The sequence below is a fragment of the Apodemus sylvaticus genome, chromosome 7 (assembly GCF_947179515.1).
Source record: "Apodemus sylvaticus chromosome 7, mApoSyl1.1, whole genome shotgun sequence".
Taxonomy (NCBI): Eukaryota; Metazoa; Chordata; class Mammalia; order Rodentia; family Muridae; genus Apodemus; species Apodemus sylvaticus.
In genome coordinates, this window is record NC_067478.1 from 61,717,312 (window position 1) to 61,729,526 (window position 12,215).

Below are 12,215 nucleotides of genomic sequence, written 5' to 3' on the forward strand. Positions count from 1 at the left end.
CATGTGTTCATCTGAATACATGCACGAGACCTTTCTTTTCTTGGGAATTTTATCCCAAACACAAAACAACTTACCTGTCTACCAGTAGAGGAACAGATAAGGACATTGATGTAAGATCATACAGGAGGAAAAAGAGTTACACATAAGGACACTGCTTGAACTCACAGCCTTGATAGAGAAAGAAAACAAATGCAAATGAATGCATGGTTCTCTTAAGCCAGTCTAAGATCACCTGTGAGATTAGTTACTTCCAGTGTGAGGAGCATTGTGGGTGAAGGACACTGCAAAGGTAGATGTATCTATCCATGCAAATTCACTGAACTGCTCATCCTTTGTGTGTATGGTGTGTGCCCCTGTAAAGCCAGGTGTGTTAAAGCCAGCGATCCAGGTATAGGTCCCCATCTGCACACCTGTTCCCATGTCTGTGGTTTAGATCTAGGGACACGGGAGGCAATAGAAACAAGGGAAGTTGGAGCCTGGGGCATTTTATATATTGTGGTGTCTGTTGATTGGCTTGGACACAAGGGTGTGAGCTACTTTACTGAGAAACCTGGCAATTCATATTTGTCAAAAATTAATCTGGACCACAATGTTATTGCCAAGAAAAAAATTGTAACTTCTGATGGAATCCAGTAGACACTCTTAACAGGCTTCTCTCCCCAGGTGTGGCAGCTAGAGAAACAGCGCAGGCCCTGAAAACACTGGCCCAGGCTGCCCGGGGAGTGGCAGCGTCCACCAATGATCCTGAGGCTGCTCATGCCATGTTAGATTCTGCTCGGGATGTGATGGAGGGCTCCGCCATGCTCATCCAAGAAGCCAAGCAGGCCCTGATTGCACCTGGAGATACAGAAAGTCAGCAGAGATTAGCCCAGGTGAGCCTGGGAACTGGGAACCGTGGTTGTTGGGGCTGCGTGTAGGTCAGCTACCTGCTTTGTGGACATGTTTTCCTGGCAGGAATGCTTACGACTCAGAAGGTGTTTTCAGATCCATCTCAAGTGTGTGTGGTAACAAGACTGACCATACCTGGTACTCAACGTTTTGTCTTACCTGGTGTTTCCTACACTAGTGCAGCATCCACTTAATTCATTGTCCACAGATGACATGGAGGCTTTGAACTTTGCCTGCTTTGGGAATCTAGACATAGCATGCTTGCCCAGGGTTTGGGTCTATTTCAGTAAACTCCTCATCCTAGTCTGCATGGTGAAGAAGATATAATACAGGTCCAGTTATCCAAAAGTTCTGAAAAGGATCCCCTAACCTTTCCAGATGATTGTCAACTACTCAGTGGAAACAACTAGCATGGGACAATCTGGGCAGTGTTCTTGACATGGGACTAAAAAGATATTTTAGATTTTTAGATTAAATAGAACCCCTACTCCCACCCCACCCCACCCCCACCCCCAACCCCCTACCCCCCACCTCTACCCCCTATCCTCCCACCCCCCAGCCCCCCAACCCCCCCTTCCCTTTTAACTGAGATGCCCGGGGCATGCAAGCAGGGTGCTGTTTGAGTATTCCTGAAGGTATATGAGGACAAAGTAGCATTGAGGACATCCTCAAGTTGGCAGGAGGTACTGAAGTACCCTCTTTGCCTGTTGTGAAAGTGGGGTCTTGAGGTGTGTCAGCACCAGAGATTCACTGAGAAGAATCAATTGCAGTTTAGCTCTGCTCCAAAGTCAACCTTGGGGATCTCAGCAGAAGCTACCTACGATCTAGGACCTGACCTCATTGGAGAATTCTGTGTTGGGGTTCTAGAGCTGTGGTGGCTCCTGTCTCTGGGGAGCAGATGTCATGTACAGCATATAGTAACCCAGCCCCAGGTAGCAGAGACCAGAGACCTGGCCAAGGTGATGCAGTTTAGTTAACAGGGTTGGGTAGATGCCAGTGAATAATTCCCACATGGGTGTCAGCTCTGCATAGTCTCTCTGCTCTTTCTCAGTGAATATTGCAAAGTCATCTGCACTAGAAGTAGCTTTCTGAAGCTGTCTCCCTCCCTCTGTGTATGTGTTTGCAGGTGGCCAAAGCTGTGTCTCACTCACTGAATAACTGCGTGAATTGCCTCCCTGGACAGAAGGATGTGGATGTTGCCTTGAAGAGCATTGGGGAGTCCAGCAAGAAGCTACTTGTAGATTCGGTGAGGTCCTTGTCTCGGAGAGAGTATCTGGTCTTCCCCACCCCACCCAAGGAGAGAATATGACTTTCCATCCTTGGAGTCTCTGAGCATCTAGCCTTTCCCTTAAGAGTCTTGGTTTTCTACCATTTTCTCTTTCCTTTCTGGTTAACAAAGTTCCTGAGTGAGGACTTGTCAGGGAGGAGTTTATGCTGGTATGGCTGTGCATGCACATGCAGGTATGTGTATGCCTGTGTGCACACAGACCTCTAGAGGCCAGAGGGCAGCTTCAAATGCCCCACGTTTCCCTTGAGGCAGGATCTCTCAGTGGCCATAGCTTCATCAGGTAGGCAAGGCTGGTTACTCAGTGAGCTTCCCATCTTACAGTCACCAGGGTTCCACATGGTACCACCACACCCAGATTTTATATAGGTTTTGGGAATCACACTCCAGTCTCCATGCTTGTAAGGCAGTTTCTTTATCAACTGAACTATCTCCCTGTCTCCCAGGGTGGAGCTTTGAACATTGACTTTTTTGAGTACGTGGTTTGCTCTTGAGTCATCTGAGTGGGACAGAAAAGAGGCTTTGATCTTCTGGCTCTTTCTTAGGGCATGACAGATGGTGACAGACAGTTCAAGGACAGAGGGACATGTTTCAAGACTAATTAAGAAAGCCAGGATCTTAAAGTTTTTTGCCTTGGGGCCCTTTCCTGTCCCTCACTGAAGGAAGCTTAGCTTCTGTTGGTTATAGCAGTATGTGTGGGTCCTTAGTAAAATCTGCAACTTAGATGACTGTGATTCTAATGATGATACTGTACTGGGTGTAGGGATTTTTAATTATTTACAAGGACCACTAATAAAAGTTATTGATGGTCATTTGTTAAGAAGAATGTGATTTGAAGATTCTTAGTTCTAAAAAGCTTAAACTGGGTTTCCATCATGAGAGACACAAAATAAGGTGGAGACTGGATCCTTGAGTTGCTTGGGCATGAATCCTGGCCCTGCCATCTCAGTGAGTGTCAGTGACTTGAAGATAGCTGCTCTCACCACATAAAGCTCTCTGGTGCCCACAAAGTGGGCTTTCTGTATGAGTGAAAGGAAGGAAGAAAAGGAAGGAAGGAAGGAAGGAAGGAAGGAAGGAAGGAAGGAAGGAAGGAAAGAAGGAAGGAAGGAAGGAGATGTGTGGAAGGGCCAGCTTAACACACTGTGCAGAGCCATTTGTATGAACTGATGACATAACCACTCCAAGGTATGGTTGAGGGGAAGGCTTTTATTGTAGATATGAGGGCAATTACAAACAGGCATCTGAAGAGTCCAGAACAGGAAGAGAAAATAGTACAATGAACATGGCCAGCAGATTTGACCTGGCTTGAGAGGAAGGGGGAGTGGGGTGGAGAGGAAGATGATAAGAGAGGGTGCAGAGAGGGAAGGAGGGAGGGAGGGACAGAGAGAAGGAGGGAAGGACAGAGAGAAGGGGAGAAAGAGGGGAGAGAGAACGAGAGGGAGAGAACCTGTAGAGCACATGGCAGAAGTGACAGGGTTATATGGTATGGGGAAGGTGGGGTTGTGAGCTTGAAAAGTTTAGGGTAAGGGCTGGGGTAAAAGGAGCTATGAGGAGCCACAGGTACTTGTTATTCTGAGAGCTTGAAGCCAGTGCAGCTCTGGTATGTACTAGGCACCACAGATAGCGTTTGTTTCTTTTGGACCTGCCATCTTCTAGTTGAGTGACTCAGAAGCCCAGCCCTGGGAAGTCACTGTTCCTTCTACAATACCCCCTCACCGCCCCTTACGCAAGGTAAAACCTCCCATGTCATGTGCCTTTTGTCCTCATAGCTACCTCCGAGCACAAAGCCTTTCCAGGAAGCCCAGAGTGAGCTGAACCAGGCCGCTGCTGATCTGAACCAATCTGCTGGGGAAGTCGTCCACGCCACAAGGGGCCAGAGTGGAGAGCTGGCAGCTGCTTCTGGAAAGTTCAGTGATGACTTTGACGAGTTCCTGGATGCTGGCATCGAAATGGCTGGCCAGGCACAGGTGGGTGGGCAGGTGGCTTGTGCTGCTCACCTGAGCCCCCCTGTTCTGGTAGACCATCCAGCTGAGGGAGGCTGGCTGGCTGGCTGGGGATCAGGAGCCTGTAAACAACCTGCAGCACCTTCCTGGACTGCCTTGCACAGTCTGTGACCTCACAGGCTTGGTATGCCCAGAGATGATGGTGACTTTTTCCCACGGTCCACTATCCTGGGGTAGGGGGAGGTTGGGAGTGGGGAGAATTTTTATCAGAAATGAAGTGTGATAATTCGTGAACATATACATGGATGTATATTTGTGGTTTAGCGAACTCAACTTGCATGAATTACATCTGGGACTTTCAAATGATTAAAAATTATCTCATTCAGATAGAGAGATGAGCTACTTGTTTATAGCTAGGGAACTTGACCGGTCTGGCATCAGACTGCAGAACTGGTTTTTTGGTAGTTTGGGGGGGAGGGGGGGCGTTGTTTGTTGGTTGTTTTTTTGTTTGTTTGTTTGGGTTTTTTTGTTACATTTTCTATATTTGTTAGTTTGTCAGTTAGCAAGCTGGGTGAGAAGTATGTCCTTCCCCAGTCCAATACTTCTGGAATGCTGTCGGCTCTGAATATCTACACAGAGCTTGTCCTTTGTGCCAGGCTGGGATGTACAAGATGCTTGACAACTCCAGTATTGTTGAGCAAGATGCTTGAATCACTGTCCGGTCTGTGTACTGGGGCGGCTCAGATGTTCTCCTCCTCTGAACCCGAAACGCTCCCATATAACAAGAAAGCAGGACTCCTGGCTGACCCACTTGGACATGCATTTCTTTCTCTGCCTCATGCGTCTCCGAGCATCTGTTTGAGGATGAGTGGACACTGGTCAGACATCTGCAGACTGACTGCCCTGATGCAGTGTATGCCTCCTCCTGGGGAGTTGCTCCTAGCTCCCTGAAGGCTTCTTGGAAAACTGTGGTCAGTCCCAGCTGACTCTGTTTCTCTCCTCTTGACTCCACAGACTAAAGAAGACCAGATGCAAGTGATAGGGAACCTGAAGAATATCTCTATGGCGTCCAGCAAGCTCCTGTTAGCCGCCAAGTCTCTCTCTGTAGACCCTGGAGCTCCCAATGCAAAAAATCTTCTGGCTGCAGCTGCAAGGTAAGAGCAGGACAAGGCGTGCCTTGTGGATGTGCGAACAATTCTGTTGTGTTTGAAAGGTGTGCCTAACAACCTACCAGTTTGTCACTGAGAAAAGAATTGCTGCCACCCTTATTGTCAGAGGTAGAGTAAATTGATGGGAATTCTGGCATTCTGTAAAATTAACTTATTCTGTGTCTTTGGCTTTGTGTCTTCCATATTTCCAGATAAACTCTTCAGTTCTTACTTAGGCTGCACTGACTTGTAAACATGATGGTTTAAGCATATTTTTCTTCAGTTTTCATGTTTGTGTGTTTGTGTGTGTGTGTGTGTGTGTGTGTGAGTATGGGTGTATCTGTGTGTGTCTGTGTCTACACACATGTATGTGCATTTAGGTGTGTATACATATATATGAAGATCTGAAGTTGATGTTGGAAATCGTCCTTGAACACACCCTGTCAGTCTTCCATCTTATTTATTGAGGCAGGGTCTGTTAGTCAAACCCAGAGTTTTCCAGTAGCCTAGCCAGCTTGCTCTGAGGAGCACCCCACCTCCATCTGCCGAGGCTAGAATTCCAGCCGGGCCGCCACATTCACTTGGCACTTTACATAGGTTCTAAGAATCTGAATACTGGTCCTCATGCTTGCTCTGAAAGCTTTTGAACCACTGCGCCATTTCTCAAGTTGGAGAAATAGGTTGTTTAAAGCAGATTTATGTTGTTGAGATTTTACAAGAAGTTCATGCTCACTAAAATAGACATTGGGAAATATTTACAACCAGTGCTCAAGCTATTTTGTAGACACTGGGCATACACGACATGCTGGCATCCGTGTTGGACTAGATTTTACATATCCATCCATCACTTGCAGGGGGGCACCCTAGTTGAGGGCCAGTGGGGTGAATTAAAACACAAAGCCAAGTTTGGAGTGATTTTAGCACGCTTCTCTCCAGTGGCACTCACTGCAGGGATCTAATGCTCCGTAGCCACCACTGTGATGCGTGATTTGGTAGGTAGGATTGACTGTTGGTGTGCAGAGCACTGGCCTGCAGTGATGGCCCAGGGCCGTCCACACGAGCAGCCTCTCATTCATTTTCTCACACTTCGAGCAAAAGCTACATTGTGATTCCGTGGTGTGGTATACATCCTCAGCATTGTTTCATGTCACATTATAACACTGCTGGGGGCAGCAGGACATTAATAGAGAAGTGACTAGAGCAACAGAAGAAGAGGAAATTTCAAAACATGCACATTGGTGCTAAGCTTCAGTTCTGCCTGCATTTTTATCCATTTTGATTTGTTATCTAATTATTTTGAGACAGGGTCTCTCTGTGTAGCCATGGATAGCCAGGAACTCCCTATGTAGACTAGCCTGGCCTAGAACTCCCAGAGATCTGTTGGCCTCTGCCTCCCCACTGTTAGAATCAAAGGGCGTGCATTTGGCTTGCATTTGATTTTTAATTTGTTTTGTTGATGTTTGTTTGTTGTTCCAGTCTTGAAGCTGTCGGAGTTAAAAAAAAAAAAAAATAAGTGAATTCTAATAGTTTACCTGCTTGATCAGGTATCAGCTGGCTTAACCTGCCTGGCTTTGCTGCCTGTGGAGTGGGGTGTGAGCGCCAGCTGCCTTCAACAGTTCTTAGCCTTCGTGGTACTAACACTGGCATTCTATCTCTCTTCCTTTCTTTAGTAAATTTTTAAAATCTTATGTCGCTCTTTTTCATGCAGGCTTAGACAGTTCTCTTACATGTCCTTGGTTTGTTCGTTTGATCATTTAGCTTCTGTATTAGCTGTCGTCTTTTTGCTGTGACAGTATATCCAGCAAGAGCAACCTAAGGAAGCAAGAATTTCCTTTGTCCCGCAGCCTGAGGGTGCAGTCATGGCGGCAGGACTGTGAGGCAGCTGAGCACACTGCCTCTACTATCAGGAAGCCAACCAGTGAATGCTGGTGCCCAGAAGCCTGTCCTAGGAATGGTGTTCCCCACACCTAGGGTGGGCCTTCTCTCCTCTGTTAACCCAATCCAGAAACTTCCTCCAAGGCATGAGTAGTGCTCAACCTCCCAGGTGAATCTAAGATCCTGTCAAGGTGACAGTCTATATGAAGGATTGGAGCAGCAGTAGCCAGAGCCACGGGGAAACTGCAAAATTACCCTTTCATCAGCCTGCTCCAGCCCGTATTTCACTTGTGATTGCTCTGGTAAACAAATGCCCTCCCTTGACAGTGGGGATGGGAACAGCGCGGGTGTCTGTTCTATCTGGTCCCCATTCCTTGAAAGGCTGCTTTTTTCTTATCGCCCTCCCCTTGCCCCCAAGAGCCTTTGGGAAAGACAACTGATGTTTCCAGGTGTCTGACCGCCAATGCTTTTTATTTCCTTCATTTTTTGCATCATTTCTAAATTGTAGTTTCCAGCTTTAATGAGCTGTTCACTCTCTTAAACTGGAAGGAGAGAATATAAATTGACTTTTTAAAAGCCAGCTACAGAAAGCCACACAGACCAGAAAAGAATTATGTCTCCAGCTATCCGCAGGCCCCCTGGTGGTGGCGCTGAGAACAGGAGCCCAGATGAAAAAAAACTTTCAGCCTGACAGTGAAATGGATCTGGAGGGTTTTAAAGCACAGGAGACACTCAGAACATCTCATGTGGAGGTGCTGGTGTGGAACGTGTGGAAGGACAGTGGCGAAGTGGCCCTGGCCTCTCCTTTGTGATGTCTTAGTGTTTCCACCCCTCCTGCTCCTGGGCGATTCCTCAGCAGCCACTTGAGTCAGATCCAGGAGAATCAAACCTTGGCTGGTTAGGGGACCATCTGTTCATGCTTGTTTCATAGGTTCTTCATAGAGATATATATTTGGGCTGGAGAGGGGCCAAGGCCAGCATGGATGTTAGGTGCATACACACAGGCCCATCTAAGTACAGAGAAGGTTGAACCACAGGGTCCTCAGTCTTCAGGTTCACAGTCCTTTTTAGTCCTTTTAGTCTGGCAACAGCCCAGCCGTGTGTGTCCTTTGTACATATCCACAGCTTGCCTGTTCTATCCTATTGCTATTGCTATTCTGTTCTGTGCTATTCCTATCCTATTGCTGTCAGCCTTGCTGTACCCCTTGCTTTCGGGGACCCTGCAATCCTTCCTGCTCTGGGCACAGCTTTCGCTCCTGAAGAAAATACTGAGGTTATCTCTTCCTCACCTCTGAACTCCATTTCAGCATCTTGAGGTTGATGATAAGCTTCGGTTTATGGCACCTGTGGGGAAGAAGGTGGATACTGTCTTGTGCCCATCTTGGTCCTCTCCTGTGTGGCTAGTCAGGCCCTGGCCTTGTCTTCAGAGTCGGGTGGAGCTGGAGAGCCTTTGTGAACCGTTCATCTGACTCCTCCCCACCCAGGGGTTGGTCTGTTAGTCTGATGCTCCTTGAACTTGGGGCTGGAATGGAAATCCAGACTGCAGCTGCAGGAAGGGCTCATTCCCTCTGAGCACTGTCTCCTCTGATTAGAGATCAGATCCCTCTGATCTCTGGGAACCTATGAAACAAGCATGAACAGATGATCCCCTAACCAGCCAAGGTTTGTATCTCCAGTGCATCACCTGACCACAGGAACAGCTGGACAGCTGTTTTCCTATCTTCTGAGGGTCTACTCTAGGAAGCAGAGGCTCTTCCTGTCCCCTTGATACTGCTAGATAGGTTTCTTCTCATCTCCTGAGACAGACTGTGACAGAGGATGACCCAGCAAAGGGAGGATGGCCCGGGCCAGATGAAATAGAAGAGAAATGGCAGCTTTCCTCCCTCTGTTGGTCTCATCCAGAATGTTCTCAGTCTTTATCCAGGATCGAAGTCAACACAGACTCTTTGAAAGTCCTTAGTCCTCATTCCGACCTCCCCTTTGTGCACAACCCCTGCCCCATGAGTAAGGTGGATTTTTTTTCCTCAGGCCTTTGTCTTCTTCCTCATCCTCCTTCACATGCCATGCCTGGCTTTGTGTCTTTTGTAGCCTTGCTTCTCCAGCGCATTGCCAGCACCTATTGAGGGAGATTTAAACTACATCTAATTTTTTTTTAAAGTCTCCAAGATTTGCAAATAATTAGGCCTAGAGAAGGCTTACAGGGAAAAGGACTGCCTCTCTCTTCCCTTCCTTGAGGAAGAGAAGAAACTAGTCATAGTTTGTTTTTCCTCCAAGTTCCTTAACAGGTGACTTCTACCTTGTGATGCCTTAGGAGGCCAAGGCATGAGATTGTAGGTTTGAGGCCAACCTGTACTACATAGTAAAACTCTGTCTCAAATAACTGAGGAGGAAAATCCTAGCCAGACAGATCAAACTTGAGTCGATTCCGTTTCTCTGGCCATAGGTGACTTACTTTAGAACCCCCTTTTAACCTGAGGTTGCAGATTTCCATTTTTTTTTTTAAATCTAGCTAGGAAAAACAAAACAAAACAAAACAAAAAAAAAAAAAAAACGAAAACAAAAAACCCAAAGCCTAAGAAAACAGTCTGTAGATTGTGAAGTGTATTGAATTATTTTGTGTTGTGTATGTGTGTGTTTGTGTTCATACGTGTGTGTGTGCAGGTGGAGGTCAATGTTAGGTGTCATTCTCAGTCACTCTCTGTCTTACTTTTTGAGCCAAGGTCTCACAGTGAACATGGGGTTCACGTCACAGTGTCAGCTAGACTGCTGGTCACCCAGACCCACACACCCTCCTTGACTCTGCTTCCCCAGTGTTGGCCTTACAGGTGCCCACTACACCCTGCTTTTCACATGGGTGCTGGCATCTGAACTCAGTACCTCACACCCACACATCAAGTGATTTCCCAACTAAGCCCTGACCTTTTTATATTAAAAAAAAAACCAATTTATGTATCATTGATCATTAAAAAACTGTAATAGTAATGGCAGCTCTAATAGTAGGTAAAGGTGATGGTAGCTAGAGAAAAGACTGCTTGGATTTACAGAGCCCGGAGCCTGCTCATTTTGGTGACTTTTTTTATTGTAATATAAATTGGTCAGTTTATGCATTCTTGAGATTTGTCATAGATAATTTTTTAAAACAACAGTATAAACTCACTATTAACCTTTTCATGCATTTCAGTCTATCAGTTCCCTATGCATGCGTACACACAGTTCCCTATGCATGCGTACACACAGTTCCCTATGCATACACACAGTTCCCTATGCGTACACACAGTTCCCTATGCATACACACAGTTCCCTATGCGAACACACATGTTTCTTTGTACAGGGCTGCTCTCACATGGCTTAGACTGTTTACTCAGTTGTATCATCTAGTATAGGCATATATACCATAAATACCCTATTAGATTAGCAACATGTCCTGCATTGTGACTTTCCATGAGCACCCCAAACCCTGTTATACCCTGTCAACTTATTTAGCCATTCCTTTACTGTTAGGTAGGTAGGGTCCCTGCTGACTCTTTGCTGGTAAAAATTGCAGCTATTGTGTGAACCATGTAAACATTACTACTTGTTATCAATTATTTATTTGCCCTAGACCACTGAGTTTATATAGCTCTGTAATCCAGACTCCAAGATGACTTAATTAGCCATACCTAAGTTATTCTGCCCTGGCATGAATCAGTATGTAGATGACTCACTTAGGTGTGCAAGGCCATACCAACACTTGCAGTTTGTCCAACACAAACTACTGCTGTGCCTAGTTTTATTTTGTTTTCCCTTATCTTTTAATCTAATTCTTTTTCACAGCTCCAAAAATAGAGACTAGGGAAAGGCGCCTCTTTCTCGAAGCTGTGGATCCTCTGGATTCACCAACCACAAACACTTCCTAAATGGAAAATCTGCATGTAGAAGCAGACCCACAGCACTGACAGACTCACAGCAGCTGTGGCTGCCTGTACACCAGATCAAACCAGTCAACATTCTAGCATGCGGTGGGATAGGTTTGTGAGCCTGCCTCAAAAAATATAAGGTGGTGGGGGGAGGATACCCAGGGTGCCCACCCTCTCAGAGGAGAAGGGGAGGGGAGTGAAGGGAGGGACTCTGAGGAGGGACCGGAAGGGGGGCAGCGTTTGGGATGTTAATAAATAAATAAGGTGGGAGGAGAATATTTGAGGTTGATCTCTGGTCTCCAGGTACATGGGCACAAACGTAAATACCCACACAGACACCACGCATACCACCCGTATGCACACACACACATTCCCCTGACCCCACACCCCTACACAAACAGCAACACATTCTGTGAGGAATAGATTTGATGGAAGACTTTGGTGATATGTGGAAATGAGCTCTAAGGATTACGTTTTCACAATTCAGGACAGGCCCTGAGCCTTACGACAGTGATCTGTGCCAGCCTGTCTCCTCAGAAGTGGGTCTGAGAGCTACCATGTGAGACAGACATGCCATTCAGCCCTCTGTGGGATACTTGAAATGCACCCACTGTGAACTGTACCCTCCCGGGTCACCGGAGCTAGGGGCTGCCCTGCCATCTTGGTCTTTTGCTTCTCCTTACATGGAGGAAAACAATGCTTTCTAATGACACCCTAATAGAGCACTTTTCAGTAAGCCACAGCATCCATCCTACAACTACTATTTTGGGATTCTCTCTTGAGATTGAGGATTTTTTTCTTCTCGTCCTCCCTAGCTGATCTTAAATGGAAAGCCATATTTGATCACATAGTTCAGCTAATTGCCTTTGTGTGTTGGCAACACCATTTTCCATCTAATTTGCTATTTTGTGGCAAGCTGAGAAACCTGGTCAATACAATGAGACTGTTTTTTATCAGATGGTGTTACTAACCACATGGGTCTTATTTTGACCTCACTTGCTCTTAGTTGTCCTTCAGCTATGGCGGGTAGGAAGTGAGAATAGAATTTTGAATCGTGACAGAACTCTGGACCTGTTATAGCCCTGCAGAAGAGGACTTTGATTCAGCTTTAGAGTCACATAGGCAGGCATGGATTTAAGCCTTCTTCCTATGCCTTATCTATAGCTTCCTCGTAGGGAGT

General features: G+C 46.4%; 1 protein-coding gene across 1 annotated transcript in view; it reads left to right on the forward strand.

Annotated features, from left to right (window-relative positions):
• Tln2 (talin 2) overlaps positions 1-12,215 on the forward strand; it is a 414,048-nt gene that overhangs the window by 315,263 nt on the left and 86,570 nt on the right. Inside the window, exons 29-32 of the mRNA XM_052187919.1 lie at positions 664-872; positions 2,015-2,134; positions 3,943-4,140; positions 5,131-5,270. Coding sequence (XP_052043879.1) covers positions 664-872; positions 2,015-2,134; positions 3,943-4,140; positions 5,131-5,270 — 667 coding nt within the window. The remainder of the gene's footprint in view (positions 1-663; positions 873-2,014; positions 2,135-3,942; positions 4,141-5,130; positions 5,271-12,215) is intronic.